The following is a 26,103-nucleotide window of genomic DNA, read 5'->3' on the forward strand; positions in this document are numbered from 1 at the left end:
GTTCTTAAGTCAGCCACCTCGTTGGGCAATTTGCCTGTTGTGGCGTTGTATTTGTATTTGTATGAAGAAGACACGACAAACAGAAATCACAATGCTCTTTCAGAAAACATCGCCAACAATCGCTGCACCCTCTTTTACATTTCGTTCTATCCTCTGCGTCACCCTGCTCTTTCCCATGATGTTCAATAAACGAGATATGCAAGAAGAAAACTATGGTTTCGGTTATTCGCGGATTTCCCGTATTCGCGGTCACCCCCGGAACGTAACCCCCGCGAATAAGGGGGGGCCGACTGTACACATAAACATATTCATTAAACATATAGGCATACTATCATTCATGTACATAGCCTTTACCCTGGGTTTCATTTCCACATGGTAGTAAAATAGAGGCATTTGCCCAGGGCTACCTTAATTTAGGACCCCTGAATTTAAATAAACTAGTACCCGTACACATAGGCGTACGCAGAATTTTCTCAAGGGGTGGGGCTCAATTTTTTTTTCTTCACTCGGGGGGGGGGGTAACTTTTTTCCTGCAAAATAACACTATAATCTCGGCTTGGGGGTGGGTTTAGAACCTCAACCCCCCCCCCCCGCATATAACATCTATAAAAAAATTTCGTTGAAGGGGTGGGATGATGGTTGATTTTCTCACCCCCAGAGCCGCAACTAGAAGCTTGGTCAGCAGGGGCAAGCATGCATTTTGGCACCCCCTTGTAATGCTAAAATAGAGGTAAGAGTGTGAAATTTGTGCCGCCTTCTGGTCCAGCGCCTGGGTCGTAGACCCGCCTGCTTCCCTCGTTGTAGTGGCTTTGCTCACCCCCCCCCCCCAGTTCAGGCTGACTACACAGATTGTTACGGTGAATCTAATTTGATGAAGTAGGAGACATATAAGTACTTTTTATACCATCCAATTAATATACATTTGTTGCCCTCACGTAGAAAGTTGAATGCAGTGAAGTTTTTTTGAAGAATGACGGTGGATTGGCCACTTGACATAACCTCGTTATAACGAAGTGATTTCTCCGGTCACTTGGAGTTCGTTATAACGGGATTCAACTGTAATAATGGTGGAGGGACGAACGCTCAATTCGCTGCTACAAAATACTGTGGGCGCTCGAGTACCCATCGCCCCTCAAGCTCTAATGCCACTGGTACCATTACTGGAAATTAATTTCCCAGTACGGATAATACATAAATACCAAATTCTGCTTTGGAGGCCCACCAAAAATCGCAGCCTGGGGGGGGGGGGCCTCTGCTGCAGGATGTGGGGATCATGCCTATGCCCCCGGACTTGTCACGCACCCCCAACCAGAACATAGTTCCCACTCTGTCGCCGGAGGGGAATTATGCTGACTAAACCGTGCTGGAGAAACCCGTCGACATCCGGGCCAGGAGGGCCACCCATGAAGGACAGGTCCACGGGACCCACCCACGGCAGACTCAATTCAAGGCCAATGAAGCTAAAAGCACATGTCTTTATTCCTCCGGGCTGACTAGATGAGTTTGGTCACATGCTACAATACATTCCGTTTGACCTGCTGGAAGTGCCGTTTTAACGCATGAGTCTCAAGAGAAGGGAGCCCTCACGAAAATGAGAACCCATAACACCAAACATGGCCCGCGCTCTGTCCCTTGCGGGACGAAAATGAGAACCGACTGAATTTTTGAGAATTTGCTAGATGGGGCCTCAGGAAATTCACTTGGCCAGGGGGCTCGTGATGCTTTTAAGACGGCCCAGCCTGCTGGGGATGAACGTAGAAAATATATTTACATTTGCACACAGGGAATATTATTGATATTCGTAGAGAATGTATTTTCACACAATATGCAATAGAGGTCGGACGGATAAAGCCACGGGACGTCTAGCTTCGTTGGCCTAGTGTTGAGTCGGCCTTGACACACCCCCAGGGCATCCATTGGAACTCCATCAACAGGAACTTTTTCAGAGAGCCTTGTCAGCCCCCACTCTTATAGGAGATGTGATATACATATATATTAGGTCCCCCCCCATCTTTAAAGGTGCCCTCCTCATATTCGACCCTATGCTTTCGTATCTTTGGCACCCCACGTCCCCCAGTGTCGTCTTAACGCATGGGCCCTCACAAAAATGAGATCTGGTAAAATTTTTCTAGAATTTATCAGGTAGGGCCTCAGAAAAACCACATGGCCCGGGGGCCCGTGATGCTCTTGGGACGGCCGTAAAGGTCCCCCTTTATACTTATCTCAGCCCATGCTTTGGAATCATTTATGACATTCTTGTTTGATTGCTTTTTTCCTTGAAGGAATATGGTCTTCTCGATCAGAAAATACTAGTATGTCCCATAACCGTGAGTAATATGGTCAATGAGTTTTTCTGCCTCAATCATATCATTGACGTTAAAGTCGTCTGGCTTTGAACTTCAAAGAAAGTAAACGTTTCGTAGGAATGTTTGGTAGCAATACGAAATCGGCTCTGCATTGCGAGGATCCGTTTCAGATGGATCCCGGATGAGGAAATCCGTATGTTGATTGGTAGCCTGTGGTTCCTTGAATTCTCTGATTAATTTGCTTGACTTCTGGCAAGGGTCCCTCGTTCCCTCAGGGACCCATAACAATGGCATTCTGTACCAAGACAGTGACGAAAGTGAGTATTTAAATATTCACTTTCTGGGTACTTTCGACCAGGTAAGAGCCCCGCTACCCGATGAATCACTTTACCCAGGGCAGTGCCTTCTTATCGCATATGAGCCCAACCGCAACTGGGGGGGGGGGGGGGCGCCGGACCAGACGGGGCGTAAATTTCACCGTTTACACTTCAACATGGCGGGGGGGGGGGTGCCAAAATGTGTGATTGCTTCGGCTGACCAAGCATCTAGTTGCGGCCCTTCCCAGGGGGTACTCATGGACTATGACCACTCTCCGCTGTGGTGGTCGAATGGTCATAGTGACGGACTCGCATCGCGAGGAACCGGATTCGAGCCACAGTGGTGGTCGGTTGAAGTTGGTTCTCTGTGGTTTCCAGCTTCAAGGCGCGAATGCGAGCCGATCTCCCCGTTAAAAAGTCTCGCCACAGAGAGCAACAGGCCTACAACGTTACAAATATTCTATCACTACGCTTCACTCCCAATTTGAAGTATAAATGGCAGCACTGAAATATCAAACACAATACTAGCTACACGCTCAGACTGTTAGGTGTACTCACTTTGCCCCAGACTCTGCCACGAAGCTGGGCTGGAAGAGATCTCGGCAACAGGATAAGTCTGGTGTCAGAGCCCCTGCGTTCATTCATTCAGGGGAACTCATGATAATGAGATCTGGTTAAGATTTTCAAGTTTAAGGAACAGCTATATAATCCATTATGGCGATTTTTTCCTTTTGGGGAGAAAATTGACCGAAACCATGATGAGAGAGAAGTTGCCTAGAATGAAAAGGAGTTATGATTTAGGACGAAATACCAACCCAAAAACGGGAGGAATAATATTGGTAACATCCTGTAGAAAAAAACGCGTCAAAATGAAAGAAAACGGCAAACCAACAAGCTAGAAAGGAAATCACTAAAGGAATAAGGTAATTGCTATAGCTGTTCCATAAATTGGAAAGCAAGCATTTGTGGACAGGTGGGGGGGGGGGCTGAGAAAAATCTTTACCTGAGAGGGCCCCATGATGCGCTTAAAACCCTAAGTGGGTATAGATTCTTCGTATGGAGGATGCGAATCACTGACGGGGTGTAACGGAAGGCATCTCTGTCCTCCTGCCTATGCCAATACACAATTTTTCTACTTTTCCCCCTTTCTTTCAAACCATTCACAATTCCAGTCTATCACCATGGCCCAACCCCTCGAGATAATGTGTTTATTTCTCCCATAGGACATAGCCTCGGCCATGTCTCACTCTACAGGTCTAGCGCCACAGGCAATTTGCTTCCGAATAAATTTTAGCCTAACAATCTTAGTGCATGTCTGAGGTTGTGAATGAATTTGTAGTGCTGCCATCTCGCATTAAACTGTTAGTGAAATATGATTGAATATTTGCAGTGTTGTGGGTCCGTTGCTCTCTGTGGAGAGACTTTTATGGGTAGATCTGCTTACAAGTAGATAGTGGTGAGTAGAAGAGGTGGTGAATACAAGTATTGGGAACCACAATGAACAAACTCTGGGTGCTGCTGATGGGGTTTGAAGCCTAGTTCTCAAGATGCGAGTCTGTCACTGTGATCACACGACTATACAGCAGCTCAATTTTTGTACATAACAAGGGAACAGGGGACAATTGCCCTTGCACCTGCCTATGTTTAAGACGGTTCCTGGCTCATGGGCCTATTGATACTGTTGAAATTGTCCTGCTCCAACAAGGCTCACAAAGTTCATGATCTTTCCAAACCACGTATGCAAGGCCGCCAAATTGGTGATTCGCGATTGCGTCAAGGTTTTCAACCCTTGGTGAACCAGAATTTTTTTAACTGGCAAACATGCTCAACATCATACAAATCACAAATGACCACCCGAAAAATTACTAAAAAAAAATTGGATACCCATAAAATGTACACACAATAACCCAAAATTCAACGAATGTAACAACTGATGATCGTTGTAGGACACAATTTCCAGTGGCACATATTTTGGTTAGAAACTAGGCTTTCTTTCACTGGTATATTGCTTCCTGTTAAGAACATAAGTGTTTAGATCATATTAGTGAATATTTGCCTTTGAAAAAAAAAAATTAACGAGCCAAGGATGCATATTCAAGTATAGTGAGCATGAACACTGAGGATAGTAAGAATTGAAAATGACACTAAATTAAAGATAAAGGTAGTAGGTTGACTTGTGTGAAAAACATTCCAATTGCCTATGAAATATTATTAAGATCCAAAGCGTCAAGGTGAAGTATTATTAAAAATAAATGAGACCAATTTGACAAAAATTTGGCTAGCGAAATCATAGTTATAATATTGTTCAGTGGGATGGTTTTTTCCCTTCATACTTCCCATATTATATATATATATATATATATTTTTTAGGATAATGATATCCAAGGATTGGCGCACGAGAACGTCTACAACTCTCCCAGTACCAGTCATCAGCCAGTTGAGAGATGAGCAGAGCAATGTTGTTCTACTTCTTGGTGGCATCGATCCTCTTAATCCAAAGGATTACGAACTTAGTATGTATTCTAATTGCAGCTAGCTATAATATTGAGATTGCAAGATATGTGAACATCATGGCTCCCACATCTGCAGCAGGGGACTAGGATCCTTTGCGGGGACCCTCTGACCAGATTTTCATTTGCCCTTCTATAGTGAATTTATAGAGAGAAAAAACAAAAAATGAACAAAATGGCTCAAGGCCCTGTCACCCCATCCTTCTGGGAGCATGGTAGACATGAATATATCATTAAAATACAAGCGAATCCAAAATTGCTATACGCTGGATAGTATTTTGTATCTCCTTCAGATTAGCAAACTCCTCAAGTCTGTTGAAGTTCATTTATAGCTCTTATTATCACAGATGTTTACTCTTTTCTAGTTGTTTATTATTTCCTACACAGGTGCATCCATGTTTGTGTATGATGTTTCCAAAAATAAATGGTTTTTTGCCGGATACATGCCAGAACCGAGAAATTACCATGCTGCCGTCTTTTGTAATGACATGGTTTATGTTACAGGTAAGGCAATTGAGATTCTGGGATTGTAACGTTTGCATAACTTGAATTGTTCCATTTTTTTTCTAAAAACTCAATATTTGAAATGTATATTTTTCCCGTACCTTTTCAGGGTATTGGAATATGTGTATAGTATAAATAACAGAAAAATATAGACTATTGTTTTTCCCTCAGGATTTACTGTTTTTAGAGTTTGAGGAGGGGAGGAGCATTATCACCTGCACGAAATTGGAAAAAAAGTCTTGAAAAAATATGGGAGCATTTTACAGAGGGTTTTGTTATTTCCACTGTATCAGTTATGAAGCGGATTGGCGAAATTTATAAAATCGCCGAAAGGATTAAATGCTGTACCAGGGCTGGACAAATCTTCAAAAATTTACGTAGCCGAATCAATATTTTGTATGTTCGGGTCAAGCTTGTGGTCAAAAAAATATACATGCCCAGACAATAGATTTTTCCCTGCGCTGTCACGTGACACGTGCTTGTGAAAAGAGTAAAGGTTTCACTCAATGCATTTACAAAAATTTCACACATTCAATTTTTGTTTTTCCTAGAATTCAGTATTTCCTAGCATGTATACAGATGTATATCTTAGTTGCTGAATACGTTATTTAATGTTCCCTCTCACATGTGAGCATAAAACGGATGGATAAATTTCATTGCAGGTGGTTATTCTCAGTTTTATGTTCAAAATGGTGACATGGTTGCAACTAGGACTGTTTTTATGCTTAACCCAATTTCAAAAAGGTGGCGGAAGCGCTCTGACATGCATTATTGCAGAGCTTGCCATGGGCTCTGTGCTGTTAACTTGAATTTGTTTGCGATTGGCGGCAGAAGTGATGGAGGCCAGTGAGTACAAATTGTAATAAGTGCAAATTTCCATCATTATATGTATACGTAATTTCCACACATATCGTACCCTTTAGGCATAATTTTTAAAGGTAAAATAGTATTGATTTTCAACGAAGCGACTCCCAATCACAATAAAAGCATTTTATTGTATAAACACACCAATAGTTTTTCTACCGTTTTCCACTTTAATGCAAATTAATGTCAACAGGTCAATGTGTTGATGGCTTATGCATTGGTTTTCTTGTTTATAATATTCAGTGTGTGTAAAAAATTCATGATGGGCAAACTCATTATGTTCCGGATGTAGTGAATATAATGATACTCTGTGTATCACAAGGAAAAAATATTGCTATAAACTATAGAGGGATTATTACTATGACAAGAATTAACATTACCATTATGCATCACCAAACTTATGGTGTTCATGGCATCTCTTCTAAATTGGTACCACCAGAAAATGCACTTATATATTCTATTCACATCTAAAATATGAGTATTATAATTGATCAATAAAATTCAGTTGGACATTTTGCCCCTGTAAAGAAGTTTACCATATCACACTTTTGTGTGCTACTACTAAAAAATATAGCTTTGCAACACCTTCAGGAAGCCAGTTACACGAATTACTGATGTTATCAGACACCCTTAGAAAAACAAAAGCTGATTAGGAATTTAAAAATATATGGAAGGCAGTTTCAACCAAAATATTGTGATTTTTCATTTATACACCCTCTCACTTATACGGCTCTGTCACTTATGCATATTTTTTCCTTGTTCCCTCGCATGGCACATAGACTTATGGGTGGGTGGTTCCACAGAACCTATCACTGCGACCAGAGGTCTATTGCACTATTATATGCATGACACATATGTGAGAAATCACTGTATCTACTACTACTACAATCTATGTTGTAGTGATCAGTGACCTCTGATAAAAATATCATTTAAAAGAGATTTAGTATGGTAAAGGACATTGTATTGAGGGGAGTTTAATGTTAGACTATAGGCAATTCCAAACAAGATTTAAAAAAATAGTTGTAGAGAGTGATTTTATTATAATCAAGTATCACTGTAATAAGTTTCTCTTTTTTTCTGATGGATAGAAATGCATGGAAACTGTTTCTTTCTCTGTGGTCATATATGTGGTGCTATATCTGGTAATAAAGGATAATCTAATACCCTCCTTTTTTTCAATGAAGGATTCTTGCAGCTGTTGAAACTTATGATACCACCGTAGATCAATGGACTGTTGTACGAGCGTTGCCTGAGCCATTGATGGGCATGGCTATTGCAACCCTGGATATGTCAATTTTTGTGATGGGAGGTTTATCAAAAGAAGAGCATTCAACCTCGTACTATGTATCGGATAGAGTTTATTACTACGATAAAGACCAGTTGAGGTAATTCAGTTACATTTAGTAAAGGAATTTAGCTGCCTATCTATCTTAATCTGCTATCAGTGATTAAGTTAGGGGCCGTTCTCAAGTATTACGTCATCATCGATGGGGGGGGGGGGTTTCCGATTTGCTGACTTTTGATGAGAAGTGGGGGGGGGGGTTGGATAATGCTTACGTCATCAAACACCCTTTATGAAAATATGAGTTACGATTCAGAGGGGCAGAGCTGATGATGAAATTTTGCTGACGTGGGGGGGGGGGGGGGTCAAAAATGGCTAAAAATTTGCTTTCGTAATACTTGAACAGCCCCTTATGAGAATTTAGTTTTCAGAACAGTAAAAGTCTGATATAACAAAATATCTGAATATCTAAGTGTGATAATATATGTCTGATATAAAAGTCTGATAAATTTTTTTGTCAGTACATAAATATCATTATGTAATTGTAAAAAGACAAATAAAAACAAAAAATAAATGTAGATGTATTTATGTTACCATACATTAGGGTTACCAAACATCCTTCTTCTTGATGTCATTTCAAGCATCCTCCTACGTTTTGGAAAATTAGTGCTTTCGTCCTTCTTTTCAGGTTTCTGGAATAATTTTTCTTTTTTATCTGAGGAAAATTTTTTTTCTTCATATTGAAACACACATTTCTTCATTGATATGAGTATTTTTGTGTTTTTTCCCCCCACACGCATTCACCAATAGCTGTCGAAATCCCCAGAATTTTTCTGTAACTGCTTTTTTTAGCAGTTCTGTTTGAAGTTGGGGAAAATTATTGTTGTTGCTGGTTTTATTTGTCAGAATAATGGCACCATCTATTGCAAAAATTGGGATATGTGACATCACTAAGGGTGGATGGGCAGGCGTCCTCCTTTCGAATCTGGTAACTCTATCATAGATGTGCTTTTTTCGTTTTCTTGCTGGTGCTGCGATCTGCTTTTCAAATTTAATGCCATAAATTTTCAATGAAAAAAATGATAGTCTGTATATAGGAGTTATACAATAGGTTCAACCATGATCTGATATCAATCAAAACTCATTATAGTATCAACATTCTGTGTAACCAATCGTAGTGGTATATCAGGGTTGACAGTAAATGAAATTTTTATTACTTAAAATTTCAATACTGAAGTCCCAAAAAAATATATTTGTTTTCTAAGGGTTTTTAAACATTCAAGTTTATCTTATTACATTATCTAGAATTAAATTTATGGTAGACCCCATAACGAGAAAAATTACCTTTACTATGTATCAGGGAGTATATAACTATTAGGAATTACTATTAAAAATGCATCAAACAGAAAAGTTTTGCTTTTTATTTATGCATTGCCACTCATATGATCTGATTTTTATTCCGTATTTACTCATATATTTGTTATATGCCTTGTAAATGTACAATGATATCCAAAAAATTTTTAATACAAACAACATTTGTCAGTTTTAGCAGGTTTCATTCATCAAACATATATCTGATACAAACATCTTAAAATAACTATGATTCTGTGTCTTTTTTTTTAAGCTGGTTTGGACGGATGTCTCTTCCAGAGCCACTTGCATTTGCTTCCGCTACCACCATCAAAAGAGAAGTATGGGTCTGGGGTGGAGTCGAAAAAAACCTCAATGCCGATGGCACTCTTATTAGCAGTGATTCTGTATATGCCTACACACGGTCTGATAACAAATGGCATCCCTGCTTCAATATGCAGACACCAAAGCATTCTATGGCAGTTGCGAAAATCGGTGAGTTCATGCTCTAATTACATTCGCCTTCGTGTGTTGATTTATACAATGAATTTCTTTGGTTTGTCTTCATTACAAAATTATTTATTAGAAAGTTTTCTTTAAAGTTTTGAAGGTTTTTATTCTATCATTTTTCTTTCAGAGGCGAAATATATGTATACACGACTTACGATGTAATGTAGTTTTTGTATGAATTGAGAATGTTGTGGTTATTCTTGAGTACCTTATTTAAAAATAAAGAAAGAAATTTCTCACAGTGTGGATTGAATACTGCTGTGTTTTATCTGTTGCTTTTATTTTGTAAGATTTTCTTTAAATAGAAATAAATATTAAAAAAATTAATTTTTAGAATTTTCTTTTAATATTTATATATGGAGTGTAGATGTGAGTAGAAAAATAAATATTTTTTAAACCATGACATGACAAACAGCCTTTAACATTAAAGTGAAATTGTAAGTTTTCTGGTTTTTTAGGTGATGTGATGGAAAATTTGTCTTCCAACATTTTGTTTGCCACCCATGCGAAACTTTGTCATGTCAAAAAATTCAAAATCTTTGAACTTACCTTTACTTAATAGCCACAAAAGCCTTGTTTGTTTCAACCTTCAATATTCCTTAAGATTTCATTATTTGATGAATGAAATTTTCACATTCTTATTATACGCCACTGTGAATTATATATATATTTATATATACACACACATTTTTTCCCCTCAAGGTAGCAAAAATTGTGTCTGTGAATTATAGGCAGGAAATTGAGGTATAAAAATTCATTAAAAATAATCCTTTTAAATAACATTTTTGTCTCTTTGAAGTTGACTGAACTCTGTATTTCAACTTGAAATACAGGTTGTCTAGGTCAAATGTCCTTATTTTCAATCTGTTCGTACACGTACAAGAATTTATAAAGTACTAGAAAAGTATGTAGCCTAAATAGAATGTGACAAAAAAAATCAGAGCACTTCTGCATGTGCTGCTTTTGTTGCTTGAGTGGAAAAATGTCCCAAAGACCATATCACATCAAAAAGCGCACACGATACATTGATTTTGAGATTGTTTCTCTGCAGTTCAAAAATTTTATGGGGGTTTTCTGAGCCCTGAATTCTGCAGGTTGTGCTTATTAACTCCCCTTTGAAATGAGCAACATTTCATCAGTAGTAGTTTACACCATGTAGTTTATTTTTGAAATTTTTGTGAATATTATTTAATATTTTGTGTGTTTTATCACTCAAATATGAAAAATAGTCATTCATATGCTTTACGAGTCCCAGATACAAGATTGTTGTGATGGTTAAAAAATTTGCATTGAAGCGTAAAATTTTCTATGCATAATTTCTTATTTTGGGTGCGAGTATAACAAAAAATTTTCTGAAGTTCATTTTTTTCCAGCCCTGTAATAGGCACTTAAGCTGTTATCTAAAATTAAAAATTGAGCACAACACTAAAACTAAATTATCTTAAACTTTTAATGAACATCAGAATTTTTTATTGAATAAAGTGATGTTCAGTAAGACTTTCATTGACTATCATTAGTTATAGTTACTTAGGGAATAACATCATTAAAATAATAAACAGTTGGATGTATAACAGATCATTATTTCTTGGTTATTGTTATTTTTAGCATCTTACGTGTATCTTATGGGCGGTATGAGCAGCGTGACCAGCGAAGCTCTCACAGAAAACGATATATTTGATAAAGACTTTGGTCAGACAAAGGAGGGAGCCTCACTTCCTAAACCATTGGTTGGTAGTGCAGCTGTTGGTTTGCTCCCGGACACCTCAAAGGGTGTTCATGCAGATATTGCCGCACAAATGGTGAGAGGAAAATGAGTTTGTTATATAGAAAAAATTGTGCATTGAGAGAATTAAAACTAGTTTTTTTTCACATTCATTATTTTGTATTACAAGTATTATTTAGAGCATAGTTTCCCAACCTTTTTTGTCCCATCGCCCCCCTTCTTCAGAAATTTTTTTCTCCCATTACCTCCAACGCAATCTCATCCATAGGATCCCATGTTATACCCGTAGCTTCTTCCGCCCCCTGGAACATTCCATTGCCCCCAGGGGCCGTTAACGCCCACATTGTGAATCACTGGTTTGGAGTGGCATAAGAAGGCTTTTTAATTTCTGTGCTCTTAGTTTTACTTATTGGAATGTTTCTAGTATAGAAAATGTGCATATGTTGATGATTTATTATTTATAGATCCGCAGCTGGATGTCATAAACTGAATAAAAACTATTTTTTTAATTATAAATTTCAAATTTTCATTCACCATATAACTGATAGAGCAGGGGTTTCCAACTTTTATTGAGTTACAAGCACTGCTTATGCCCATCATTGAATGAGGAACACCCCTATCGCCTCTACAATTTTAATCCTCGGATGTAATTTTCACAGGCTGTTTAGTTAAAGCTTTGATGAAGTGCTTGCAAGCGCAAAACCAGACATAAGCATAAAGCACTCTTGGTGCATTGGAGAGCACCATGGTACTCGCAATCAACAAGTTGAAGCTGGCTGTGATAGAAGAATATAAATGATGATGATAATCCAGAGTTATATATGAAGTTTCTTCTTTCATCTTTCTGGTAGATGAGTTCCACACGTCCAGTTTTGGATGCAGCAGCTACGAAAATTCAAGCAGCTTATCGAGGACACAAGGCCAGATCAAGTCAAATGCCAAGTGACGAGGTGAGCACTTTTGATACTTATTTACTTATTATTGATATCTACTTACTTGTGCAATTCCAGTATACTGCTTTTGACAGTGTGAAAAGCCAATCTAATTGTTATAAAGTCTCACAGAAATCAACAGGCTTACAGCAATAAAATCTTCAATCATTACACTTCACTCATGGTTAGAAAAGTTGATGGCAGCACTACATGACAAACATTACACAAACAAACTTTACATTTGGTTCACAACACGGACATGCACATTCGAACATGTACTAATTTGTTCGAAGTTCTGGAATATGGAAGGTGGGAATATGGACGATGTGCATGTTTGGTTTAGTGGTAGTGTAGTGTCAAAAGTTTTGCAAAAGTAAAAATGTGCAAGATCTGAGATCAAGAAAGGGATGGAATGTATAGCCTTTTCATGACACAATATGTGACAAAATTTAAAAAAAAGAACAGTTTTCATGTTTGGATTTGAATGGGTCTCTGTCTCAATCGATTCAGATAGTTTGATAAATATGTTATTATTTGGTAATTTTTGTCTATTGTGTTGTTTATAGCTCTATCAATGCATTAAAACATACATGCTCAATCATTGACCCCTCAGATTCATCTGAGGTGGCTCGTGACCTAAAATCTTGTATGATTTTTAATTGATAAAAATGTTAGTCAGACCTCAATAGAGTAACGACTGACCTGAAATAGAGCCTTTAGCCAAAATAGAGAAGCAGTGGAAAATGATGTTACTGGTTTTTGTGTTTTAAAATCGTCATTATTTAAAATTGGAAAAAAAGAAAATTATGTGCTGTTATTATCAAATCATTTAAGTGGTATGTGACAGGTTATCAAATCATGTAAGTGGCTCACACTCTAAAAGGTTGAGTACCACTAGATTAGAGCAATGATTACACTGCTCAACACTGATTTTGTTCTCAAAGATATTTCAGTGATTTTAGGATGCATTGGGGCTGCTGATTCCAAATCTGGCATCAGTTTTGTCAGATTGTGACTCTAGTTTGTGAGTTAAAATGAAAATTAAACTTCAACGATAATACATAAGTAACATACAAATCACATTGAAACTGTGTGTTATAAATAAATACTGTAAACCCTTGGCAAATGTTTTTTGTGAAATTTTTTTAGGCAAAATGGTATTTGCATGCTACTTATGTATTGCCAATGAGATTTAATTTTTGCCTCATCTCAAAAACTAGAGCCAATCTGACAAAACCAATGCAGATTCAGAATCAGCAGCTCCAATATATATATATATATATATATATATATATATATATATATATATATATATATATATATATATATATATATATATATATATATATATATATATATATATATATATCCATCCCTAAAACCATTAAAATTTCCTTAAGAACATGAAAAAAAGTCTTTGTTAAGCAGTGTTATTTAATGAAGGTAATGGCTCATAAGGAGAAAGGGAAAGAAAGTATGTTTAAATTGATTTCATTATTGTTTTCCATTCTATACGTTTGGCTCTCAAAGGAGTAATTTAGTGCTATTATATATATATGTACTCACTTGGAGAGTACACATACTAAAATTGGAATGATACAGAGATTAGCTCTTACATGAGAAGTATTTAGGGGTAAACTCGTGTCACTCGTGTCTTCGCCGTCGTTGGGAACGGACGTGCTATTATCGCGCTCCGCTCACCGACACGCCAGTGCGCCATTTTGTGTCTTTCTTTGTGTTTTTCTTCGTTCTCGTGAGTTTTACTTAGCGTGTTGTTTATTGTTGGGTCATATTCTGCGGTGATTTTCTTTTTTTTTTTAGCGCACGTTGGATTGTGAGATAAGTGTTTTTTTTTTTTTTTATATTGCTCTCATTTTTTTTTAAATTTTCATTGTGTATTTTCGATCGACTTATATTTATTTTTCTCGTTCGCATTTCATTTTCGTTGTTTTTTCGCCAGGTTCGCTCGCTTCTTTGATATAAGTTCGTAGGTTTTTGGACGTTAGTGTTAGCAAACAGTGTATACTTTTTCCCGGGTACTCTCAATAACGTTGTTTTCCTTCCATTTGGGCCTATTGTTGTAGTGTTAGTGTTTTGAGATAGTTAGCTAATTCTAATAAGTATAAATTGTAGTTCGTAGCTTAATACTTTTTTTAGAGGGTGTTGTATTCTTTATATACATATTTATTTTATTCTTCGTGATTTAGTGCGGAGCATTCTACTTTACGTAATTTTTTCGTATAGTCTCTTACGTATATTTTGCATAGTAATGTATTTTACATTATTTTAATTTCCAGTTAACGTTTCTCATTTTCGTATTGTTAAGTATTATTATTATTATCTAGCTTTAGCAATAGTGTTAGTATGCCTCGACCTCGACTAGTGTTGTGTAGAGCTTGCGACGGGAGGTTTCCCTGGTCTAGGGGTATAGTAGCTGATAGTTTCAATTGTAAAGGGTGCTTGGATAGAAAAAGGCTGGAACTCGAGGTCGAAGCTTTACGGGAAAAAGTTAGGGTGCTAGAGGGCCCGGTTATAACGGACCCTCTGGTCGTCGAGCCACCTGTTGATGAAGAAGCAATCTCCACGAACAACGACATTTTAGAGGGCGAATGGGTGGTCGTGGATGAGGTAGAGGGGGATAGTGATAGGGGTTTAATCATCGGCGATTCTATGGTTAGGGAACTTGGGAACCGAGTGTGTAGGGATTTTCGGGGTTTCGAGCGCTGTTGTCTTCCTGGGGGGAAGATTGGCAACGTTCGAGACGTTTTTCATCGCCGAAAGTTGCCCTTGCGGGTGATTCTGTGGGTGGGAACAAATCAGGTAGGAGCGAATATTAGTGAGTCTCTGTCAGAATACCGGGATTTACTATTATCCGCTAGGGAGGGGGGTTCAGATGTGGCAGTGATTCCAGTGCTGCCAAGGGGTAGTAGGGGATATAGGAGTAGGATCCACCAATTCAATATAGGCCTGAAGGACATTTGCTCCTCACTTGGGGTCACGTTCTTGGAGCTTCCCGCATTTACCGATAGGTGGCTTCGTTCGGATGGGATCCATCTAAATAAGAGAGGGGTCTGGGAGGTTTACGATAGTCTTAGGTCAGGTTTTTTACTCCCAGACCACGTAGTCGGGAATGCGGGTTAGTTAATGATAATCACAACAGTACTGACGGAGAATTACCCACCTCTGACTTGGATGGCTTCTCGATTGACAACAAACCACCGGGCAAATTAAAATGTGTGTTAATAAATGCCAGGAGCTTGGGTAATAAGAAAGATTTTTTAGAAACTATGATAGTTGTGGAGGACTTGGATCTTATAGCCATTACAGAATCTTGGGCAAACGATGGGGATGAATCTTTCTTACACATCTCCGGATACGATACTTTTTTGAGAAATAGATCTGATAGGAAAGGGGGTGGAGTGTTGATATACGTGAAATCATGTTTGAAGGCTAGAGAGTGTAACGTGCAGAGAAGTGATATTGAAACCATATGGGTTGAACTTGAGAACAAAAGACGTCATAAGCTTATTGTTGGGGTTTGTTACAATCCACCGAATAGGGATCAAAACTATATCGCCAAAATGCATGATGAAATTTCCTACATGTGTAAGCGAAAGAGGGTTCTCATACTAGGGGATTTCAATTACCCAGGTATTGATTGGGAGAACCTTTCATCTGGAAATCAGTATGAAAGAGACTTTCTTAAGTTGGTGCTCGAAAATTTTTTGTATCAGCATGTATCAGAAGCCACTAGGGGTACTGCTATTTTGGATTTAGTTCTTACTAGTTCTGAGGATCTAGTTGAACATGTTTCGGTGGGGGAAGAGTTTTCTTACAGTGATCATCGTATCGTCAGATTTCACTGTAACTTTTCCTCGGGTAAGGTTGATAACAAAAGACTGGTTCCTTGTTTTCGGAGAACTAACTTTGATGTTTTGCGAAGAAGGTTAGCGGAAGTTTTCAAAGACCGGTTGGAATCAGTAGGGGTGGTAAGTCAATGGGAAGAATTTAGTACGAAGCTGTCCTCTGTTTTGCACGACGTCATACCCTTTGTTCGAAAAAAGCGTGTTTGTACATCACACCCTCTATGGTTCACGGATAGCGTGCGGAACCTTTATCTTGAAAAGAAAAGAGCATTCAGAGAGTATAAAAGTGGACGAGGTGACCTATCATTGTTTACTGATAAAAGAAGACTGTTGAAGAAAGCGATAAGGGATAGTAAAAAGCAAGTTGAATCTAGGTTGGCAGATAACATTGGCTCTGACCCAAAATCATTCTTTCAATACGTCAATAATGGATGTAAGGGGACAGTTGGCCCCCTCTCGATAGGAGGCTCAAAAGTAGAGAGCAATGTAGGCATGTGTAGTGCTTTCAATGACTTTTTCGCGTCGGTTTTTAATGGAGATAATGATATTCGATATACGGGTGTTGCATGGGGTAATAATACGCTCAACGATATTCAAGTGGAAGACGTGGAGGTCCTAAATCTTCTAAGAAATGTATGTGCAAGCAAAGCACCAGGACCAGATGATATCTATCCCAGGGTTCTCAGGGAAGGTGCTAATGAATTGTTGGGGCCAGTCGCACAGATATACAGGAGTAGTGTTGCTGAGGGTATCGTCCCGAGAGATTGGAAACTGGCTAACGTTGTTCCGATATTTAAGAAGGGTAGTAGAGAAGTGGTGTCTAATTATCGTCCAGTGAGTTTGACGAGCTCCCTCTCGAAAATTTTGGAAATTATCATCAAAAGGCAGTTTGTGAAGTGGATAGACGAGAATAATGTATTGTCGGATAATCAGCATGGGTTCAGGAAGGGGAAGTCATGTGTAACTAACCTCCTTTGCTTCTATGATTACGTGACTAAGGCTTTGGGTAAGAGCAAAAATGTCGACGTTGTTTACCTTGATTTCCAGAAGGCATTCGATCGGGTCCAACATGGCAAACTCTTGAAGCGTTTACACGAGATTGGAATAGGGGGCAACTTGCTGAATTGGATAGAATCGTGGTTAAGAGATAGGTCGCAACGAGTTATGGTGAACGGGGAATTCTCTGGTTGGACAGACGTCACAAGTGGAGTTCCTCAGGGAAGTGTCCTTGGCCCCATACTTTTTTCACTTTTTATCGACAAACTCGATCAGGGTATCGATGGAATTACTAGCAAATTCGCAGATGATGTGAAGCTAATGGGGGTAATCGGAAATGAAAGCGATAGGGAGTTGCTCCAGACCAACTTAAACAAGATTGCAGCATGGGCAAATGAATGGAGCATGACGTTTAGCGTAGATAAGTGCATGGTCGCTCATTTTGGTTCGAACAACCCACGGTTCTCTTACGAGTTGAATGGTGTCACTATCCCGGATGCAACTAGAGTCACCGATTTGGGAATTCTCATTGACGAGCGACTTAAGTTTTCTGAACATTGTTCAGCGGTTGTCAAAAAATCGAATAGAATGCTTGGTCTCATTTTCAAAAAGGTCTCTTCGCGTTCTCCTAAAGTCATTCTTCCGCTTTTTCGAGGCTTAGTTCATCCTGGACTGGAGTATGCTGTAAGGTTTTGGAGACCATACCTACAGAGGGACATAGACTTGGTTGAAGGGGTGCAGAGAAGAGCTACGCGTGTCCTTATTGGCACACAGGGCTTGAGTTATGAAGAAAGACTTCATTTTTTGAATATGTTTACATTGGATGAACGCAGGTGTCGAGGAGATATGATTGAAGTGTTCAAAATTTTCAATGGGATGGATAGGATGGACCATGAACTTTTAGTACACCGCCAATCGACTGCTTTTACAAGGGGACACCAGTATCGATTGGTGAGGGACAATGCAAGGTTATGGTGTCGCAGGGAATTTTTCTCCAATAGGGTTGTTAATAAATGGAATAGCTTACCCCCGGAGGTAGTAAATTGTAACACAATTGACACGTTTAAAAAGAAATACGATAAATATGTTGGGGTAAATCGAGAAGCTATCCATTCTTAGAATAAGACAACCATAAGTATTCTTTATGGGCATTGTATAATATTTTATCATGTGTATATATTGTTTGTAATTTGTGTTAATTGCATTTTTAATTGGGTTGCTGTATTTTTGAAACATATGACAACCATATTTTTATGGGCATCTTTTTATCAGCCACCTCGTTGGGCATTTTGCCTGTTGTGGCGTTGTATTTGTATTTGTATTTGTATTTGTAAAAAGTGGCCCCCACAATCTGAGGAGTTTATGCTCTGATACACTGTGGCTGCAGGAAATTCGTATTGAGTGTGGTGAGTTATTGATGACACACTCTTAAGGATATTAAAATGATGTAGTCTTCATATATTGTCAGTTTCTTCAGAATCAAGTCTGACTGCTTGCAAGGGGGGAGGGGGGGAGCAATAATAGATAGAATTACATTCAAGCAATGTATATAGTAGTGGTCTATACGGTGGAAATCCTACATAATGATACCCTCTATAATAATAATCATCCATATAATCATATTACTCTCTAGTCGCGATGGCTCTTTTTGATAGCGTTAATGTAGGCCTGCGTTTCTCAGCCTATGGTTTGGGATGATGGCAGGAGTCGTCCGCAGGCAGACTTAATAATTTAATTTCCACTGAATGAAAAATTCTTCCACTGTTATAACTCATATTAGTAATATCCATATGGGTTCAATTAAAAATATACCTTCATACTATACCTTCATCTCTATACATCGTCAAGGAAAATGCAGGAACTTGCAATCGCAAATATGGGGACAGGATATCATTAAATTTTGCCGAAAAATACAATTTATTCCCTTAAATGCAATTTTCTAATTACTCCTAAAATCATTGAATCCTGGGAAAATAAAGGGCTGCTACAAATCGCAGTAAACATAATGTATTTCACAAGAAAAATATTTGAATGGTCAGTTGACCATATTTCATATGGTAAAGTGGGATCTTAAATGGGATAAAATATGGGACATAACCAATTGCCATCAGAAACATTGCCTGGAAGTAGGCACAATCACTAATTTTTATTGAAATTATTGAAAAACTGCAGAAAAAATGTTGAATCTGACTAATATGCTGTAATTATCATAAAATAATTTATGTACTTTATTATGAAAATGTTGTGTATTCACAACTCTAGTAAGTATTGCAAATTCAAATAAAATCCACGTTGAAAAAACAGGACAAATATAGAGAGAAAAAATGGTACAACCAAAATTATACAGGAATGTCCCATGATATGGGACATAAGCAGTCTGTAAAATTATTTCCAACATTTTACTGGTCCTTGGATTTAGAAAGGTTGAGAAACATTGATTTAGGCTATTTTATCTGTACATTTCTTTGGTCCCTTCAGTGTTTTTACATAGGTGTATTGCTGGAGTAATGTATTACATATTAATCAATTTGGGGTTATTAAATTAGTATTAATATTATCAATCATAATATTTCTAAGATTTTTTTCAGCAGATTAAGCCAAATAATTTTGTTCTATACTTTTTTCACTATTGTCATTATTTTATGATTTGTATTAGGGGAACTATGATATTGAAGCTCCACATCGGTACAGAAAATATCCTCAGCTCCAGGGTATGAATTTGGAAGATGATTTCAGGAAACTAAATACGGTTCAAGTTCAGGTAATGATTTTTGTTTTCATTTTTTCAGTCCTAAAAGAGGAAAATATGTACAGTTTTTGCTTGAAAATATAAATCACAAAAGTAAAGTTTCACATAATTTAGGGCTCTAGAATTTTCTTAATTCCCTTAACAAGAGCAATTTTATTTCTTTTACTTTTTTTTGTCTTTTCAGGAATGCAACTTGTTTAATTTTTCCTGAAAATAAAAATTTTTGTTAATTCTATAGGTTTTCTTACCCATTCTTCATGGATCATCTAGACATCTCTGTATTATTTTTTTCCCCATTTATTACGAACTTTGTGTATAATGTATTGGACCTGCTTTCTCTAAATATTGTGTTACTCGAAATGAGTGCTGGTCACCAAGGCTGCAACCAGAATTTTTATTTGCATGAGGAATGCAATTTTGCACCTCCCTCTAATGTAAGGATCGATACTTTTATAATGGTATTTTCTCCTTTTCTAAAAACTTTCCCACTCCTAGATATCGCTGCTCAAGAAGCAAGCCTTATTTTGCCCCTCCCCCTCCACTATTTTTGGCCAAGCTGGTCATAGAAGGAAGCATTTCAATAAGATTTGTGAATTTAAGTATGTCAACTTTAATAACTTTTTAACTTACTAATTTTCCACAATAAAATTTTTTGTATGCATCTAATAAGTGTTTTTTCATTCAATGCAAATAAATAACACTAATTATTACTACATGATTTGTAGTCAGTTCTGGATACCTGCATTGTAATTCAATGAACTGCTATTCTAAAGAAAATTATGTTTTTCTGCGTATAGTCTGCAACTATGAATAATATGCATGTATAAATTTCATTCACTAATAATGTTATCTAGAGAAATGGAAGGGGTTGCTGGTCACACATTTTGCTAGAAAAATGTTGATTTTTCTGTTGGTATCTTTATACCCCCATCTATAAATCTTCAAAAAAATATTTTTTACAAATTAATTTTTAAAATATTCATTTCTATTCTAACATCTCATGAAAAAAGCATCAGATAAGATGTGCCAGCATACAATATACATTAAGAAATTTCTATTTTTAACAATAAATTAATTATTATAACTAATTTTTTTTAACATATAATCTGGAATATATATGCAGGAAAATACTGTATTGAATTAAATTAAAAAAGTTCAAACTTTTTCTAAAATAATGTTGCTTGCCATTACTTGTGAAGTTTGCTTTTCGAAACAAATTCTTATGTACATTAATTAGAAATTCTAAAAGCATGTTCTTGAAGCATAAAGCCTCTGATACACATGCTACTAAGTAGCAAGAAAGCATGCCACTTCTGAGTATATGCAACCAATAAAGTTATTAGTAACATTTGCATGAATTTTACCAATCTCATTGCTAGTATATGCTTGAAAGGAGCATTCTTTTGTGCTACTTAGTAGCATGTGTATCATGGGCCTAAGTGTTGTGTTGCTTACCCTGATTAATCAAGTACTTTCAAGTTATATTTTCCCTGCTTAGTTCTCTTTAGTAGTTGTCAAATATTTTCTACTGTTACAGTCATGGCCACCCAAACCCAGTCCTACAACCTCCAGCTCTTGCGTTAATCTGACATTAGGTTCTCAATATCCTGGCTACACAGTCACTAAAGAAGATAAATATTATAAGATTAGAAGATACATATGCCTGGATCCAGAGATTGATCCAAACATGGGACTAATTCCATACCTTGATGACTTGTACAAGAAAACAAGGTATGAGCTGTTGTACTCTTTTTCGGCAATAATAAATGTCTCTGTAATTATCATTTTTTATGATATTTGTTGATGATGCATAAAATTTAAATCATGTATCACATAGAGTATTTTTATTCTGTAAAGACCCAGGTTTTTTCTGTAGAGGTAGAATAGAATGAATTTACTGTAGACATTGTAAATTTTTAAATTTTTTTTTATTGAGCAAATTAATCTGTTTTTTTTTTTAAATTTAAATTCAAATAAAAATGTAGAAAACTCATGTTCAACATTTGATTTATTATTCAAATCATTTGACGATATTGTTAATTTTGCTGTTAATTTCATTGAATAAACACTTTAGAATTCTGGCTGCTGGAAAGAATGATGTTGGGAAACCTATTTTTAAAGCATAGCCTATGGCACTTAATAAGTGAAGTCTGGTGTTATATCTTTCAACAATATCCATTTTCATGCTTCGACCAATCTTGAATATTCAATGGTGTATTTTTTTGCACTATTTCTTTTGCATTAGTTAAAAACAAAGTACTTCCTGTTCATAGGAATGAATTAATAACTCCTTAGCTAAACCATCAAATGGCCATCATAAAATTCATCTGGTAAATGTTTAGTTCCAGGCCATTGTTTGCAGATTTTATTTCAGTTCAACTTTTGATGAATGTAGCATCCATTATGTGCACTTGTCAAGTTTGTCACAAAAAGAATCAGAGACATGGTTCCCAGATTGGTAAATACTTCCCCCTCCTCATCTGGAGAGGTAGTAGCTATTTGTTTGCTCTAAGACAGGGTTCTTCAACCTTTCAGACATTGCAGACCACATAACAAATATCAGCAAAACTCATGGGCCACCAAGCTATTTAGAGCTAAGTATTAGAATTAAATACTTAGAAATGTGAGATGCTTTCCAGATTCTCAATTAATGCTGTACAAATGTATATTAAGATGGCATCACAAGGCATCAAAACCTGTGCTTAAGGCTACTTGAGCATCTCTCTCTCTCACGCGAAAAAGTTGTTAGAGGATGAGCCCCCCCCCCCCCCACCCAGTAGTATGAAAATTCACCTCATGTCCATCCTTTAATTTTGTATATTCAGAATCTGACTGCATCAAGTATCATCATAAGTACGTATATAATCATCATAAGTACTATAATTTCTGAATTTCTTTGATGTAAGTAATTCATTAAAAAGAATAAAATGTGAGAAATCACTTAAAAATCCAAAGCACGCACACATGTAAAGTATTATATATACTATGATGGTGGCCAAATTCGTTCAAAGCTTTCTACACACAATCATCAACCCAAACACACAAATGTTCTCTCTTCACCCAGCTTGCATGGAGCCACATACAAGTGAAAAAATTAAGGAGACAATATTAAAGCTTTGGCTCTCCCTGAGAGAATGCAGTCGATTTAGTTATTCAAGTCAGTTGTTCAAAATCTCTAAAAATATTAATTTAAAATAGAAAATTATTGAATTAGTTTTTTTATCCCAATGTATTGAACATTTTTATTTTATGAAATGTAATACTTCTGTTGTCATTTATTTGCAACAAACTGTAACTTATGCACATTTCAATGTTAAATGGGTATTCTTCCCAAAATGACTGGTGGGCTACATATAATATGTGGGCCATGAGTTGAAGACCGTTGCTCTATACTATAGAGCGTTGCTATTTACCTCAGTAGGTGCTGAGAATATTTTTTCCTCCCAGAGAAGGACATGACAGGCTGAATAAGTTTGGGAACCTCTGGCCCTTGTATCAATCCCAGTTTAGTATTGATTGTATTTTCTTGTTTGCATCAATCATATTCTTTGTATATGATTGTTTGTATGATATTGTCTACTTGTGTTTATAGGATAGTCATTGGATTGAGACATATTGACCAAACACCATTCTATGCTGTAGACATAAAAAATATAGAAAATTTACGTGATGACTCTATACCTGTGGTATTAATTACTGGAGGTGTCAACGCTAGAGATCCTCTCAACATTCCTCTTGGTAAGAGCATAATTTGAGTCAGAGATCTTATATTCTGATTGATTTTTTTTCATCTTAAATTTTTATTCCACAAGAAAACAAATTTTCATGGAACTTTCCCTTTATCAATGGGAGATGTTACTAGAGTATGCCAATACTATTTAACCATACTTGCATCTCATACACATTTGTTTGAAGAATTTCTAATCGATTGGTGCATGCCGGAATGTGTGTTCTGAATGTATGTGTGACCCTAATGTATTTGTCAGAATTATCTATGTTTTGTGTTCTAGGTCTAGAATGAGCTGCATTTTTGTTGCAAACTGATGCTTGGGGGAAAAATACATTGCATTTGTGTGGTGTGATTTGATACATGTATTTACAGTGAAGTCTGTCTAAGTTGGACACCAACGGTTCCATTAAAATCTGTTCAAGTTAGTGAGGTGTCCAAGATATAAAGGTACAAAGAAATATTTAATGGCATCATTAAAAGTGTTTTTAGTAGAATATGACAAAAAAAAACTAAATATATTTGCAAGCATTATATATACAACCTTTTCAGTAGGCTTTAGAAAACAATTGTGTAGAAAATATCTTTTTAATTAATAACAATATCTTACAATTAAGACATTTAAATGCAGTAATTAAATATGTCAATTAAATTAATAATTTCCTTTCTATTTTTCCTTTTCAATGGTCAACTACACTAATTTTCTTTTACTTGTAATGCAAAGCCAAAGTTTACTTCCACACTTGCAGGAAGTCTAAAATGATGCTTTACATACAGAACACTATTAGAGACTGAATAAAAGTTTGAAATGCAGAGGGATTAAAAAAAGCTTAAAAAATAAAGGGATGTACAGGTGGAAGAAAAAAACCATAGTGTCTGACTATTATACCCTATTTTGGTTAACAATGAAGTTTTCCCAATTAGTCTGTTTTCTAAATCTGCCTGAGAGTTGGGTAAACCTACCCTCCCAACAAAAACTACATAACTACTACCCAAGTATACAACACTTGAGCAGAGCCACCTCATTGGGCATTTTATCTGTTGTGGCCTTTGTATTTGTATTACATGATCAGTATACAATAAGGTATACATCAGGTATACATAATCAGTATACATCAGGTATACATAATCAGTATACATCAGGTATACATAATCAGTATACATCAGGTATACATAATCAGTATACATCAGGTATACATAATCAGTATACATCAGGTATACATAATCAGTATACATCAGTATACAAAGAAATTGCTGATGAAGGGGGCGATGGAACAAAAAGTTTGGGAAACTATGATATAGAGCATTGTGGACATGCTTTGATGTAGGATTATAGCCAGTTCCATTCAAAACAGTCCAGGTACCTAGGATATAGAGGTGTCTTAAGTGACAGGTTATACTGTATAAGTAGTACTGAAACATTTGCACTAGTTTTGAATTTGGGAAGAAAATCCTGAGCATGTGCGTTCTGAATTCATTTGAAATGATTGAGCACAAAACTTAATGGTCCATAATTGTTCTGAAACTGCAATTAATATTTTGCCAAGACTTTGCAACATATTGAGAAACGTGAACTTGATAAATATGTTTGTGACAAAATTAAATACTAAAAAAAGCTATGTAATAGCAATTAAAGTAATAGAATTTATTTGAATTTCTGGTGTAGGTCTTTTTCTAAAATTTGCCTTCTGTTTTTGAAGAAAATGTATATCATGATGCAAAAAAAGTTCAATTTGAGGCAAAGTAAAAATAGTTTTTTTTCTTTTAAATAGGTAAAGCAGTGTTAAGATACCACCCTCTCAAAGACCGTTTTTATTACGTCAACTTGATGCCTGAGGCAAGAAATCATCATGCTGCTGTGTATCTGGATGACAAAGTATATGTTACAGGTATTTCAAGTTCTATTTCAATGTAGTTCATTTTTTTCCCATTAACTATTTGATAGTTTGTCATGAAATGTATAACTATGAATGAGAGAGAGAAAAAATATTATATGATAGTCTTAATAACATAAATATAACAAAATGAAAATATTGAAAAATTGGTAAATAATTTTTACTTTATTTTCTCCCCCCCCCCTTTTTCATAGCACCGTATTCCCCGCATTAGCCAGCATGCTGTGTAACTTGGGGAACACAACCTTTTCGAATGTTGGAGTGTTGCACGTTCCCCGAAATACTGCTTTACCACACACCAGCTCTGGTCATATATAGCCATGTGGCAATTTCCAACCTGCACTATCTTACCACTTGGGCACTCCATGAAATACTGGGAAAAGTGAGGTCTAATAAAAAAAACACAGACTACATTCGAAAAACCAATATCCGTTTATTTCTCAAGTGCTGAATAAATAAATTTATCAGAATAAAATAATGGTTTTTCACAGTAATAAATGTGTTTAACCTAAGAACTTGATAACGGTAATGAAAATCGAGTATTCAAATTATCATCATCATCTTACTGCAAA

General features: G+C 36.6%; 1 protein-coding gene across 1 annotated transcript in view; it reads left to right on the forward strand.

Annotated features, from left to right (window-relative positions):
• The first annotated feature begins 2,376 nt into the window (after positions 1-2,376).
• LOC149088166 (beta-scruin-like) overlaps positions 2,377-26,103 on the forward strand; it is a 30,995-nt gene continuing 7,268 nt past the window's right edge. The window contains exons 1-12 of the mRNA XM_089245165.1: positions 2,377-2,623; positions 4,994-5,136; positions 5,521-5,637; positions 6,300-6,483; positions 7,686-7,886; positions 9,408-9,628; positions 11,249-11,442; positions 12,218-12,316; positions 19,817-19,921; positions 21,447-21,640; positions 23,502-23,647; positions 25,409-25,525. Of these exons, the coding sequence (XP_089101291.1) occupies positions 4,998-5,136; positions 5,521-5,637; positions 6,300-6,483; positions 7,686-7,886; positions 9,408-9,628; positions 11,249-11,442; positions 12,218-12,316; positions 19,817-19,921; positions 21,447-21,640; positions 23,502-23,647; positions 25,409-25,525 (1,717 nt within the window). The 5' untranslated portion in view covers positions 2,377-2,623; positions 4,994-4,997. The remainder of the gene's footprint in view (positions 2,624-4,993; positions 5,137-5,520; positions 5,638-6,299; positions 6,484-7,685; positions 7,887-9,407; positions 9,629-11,248; positions 11,443-12,217; positions 12,317-19,816; positions 19,922-21,446; positions 21,641-23,501; positions 23,648-25,408; positions 25,526-26,103) is intronic.

The sequence above is a fragment of the Pholcus phalangioides genome, unplaced genomic scaffold (assembly GCF_987345545.1).
Source record: "Pholcus phalangioides strain wild (caught in Gottingen) unplaced genomic scaffold, Ppha-v1.0 ptg000003l_1, whole genome shotgun sequence".
Classification (NCBI taxonomy): domain Eukaryota; kingdom Metazoa; phylum Arthropoda; class Arachnida; order Araneae; family Pholcidae; genus Pholcus; species Pholcus phalangioides.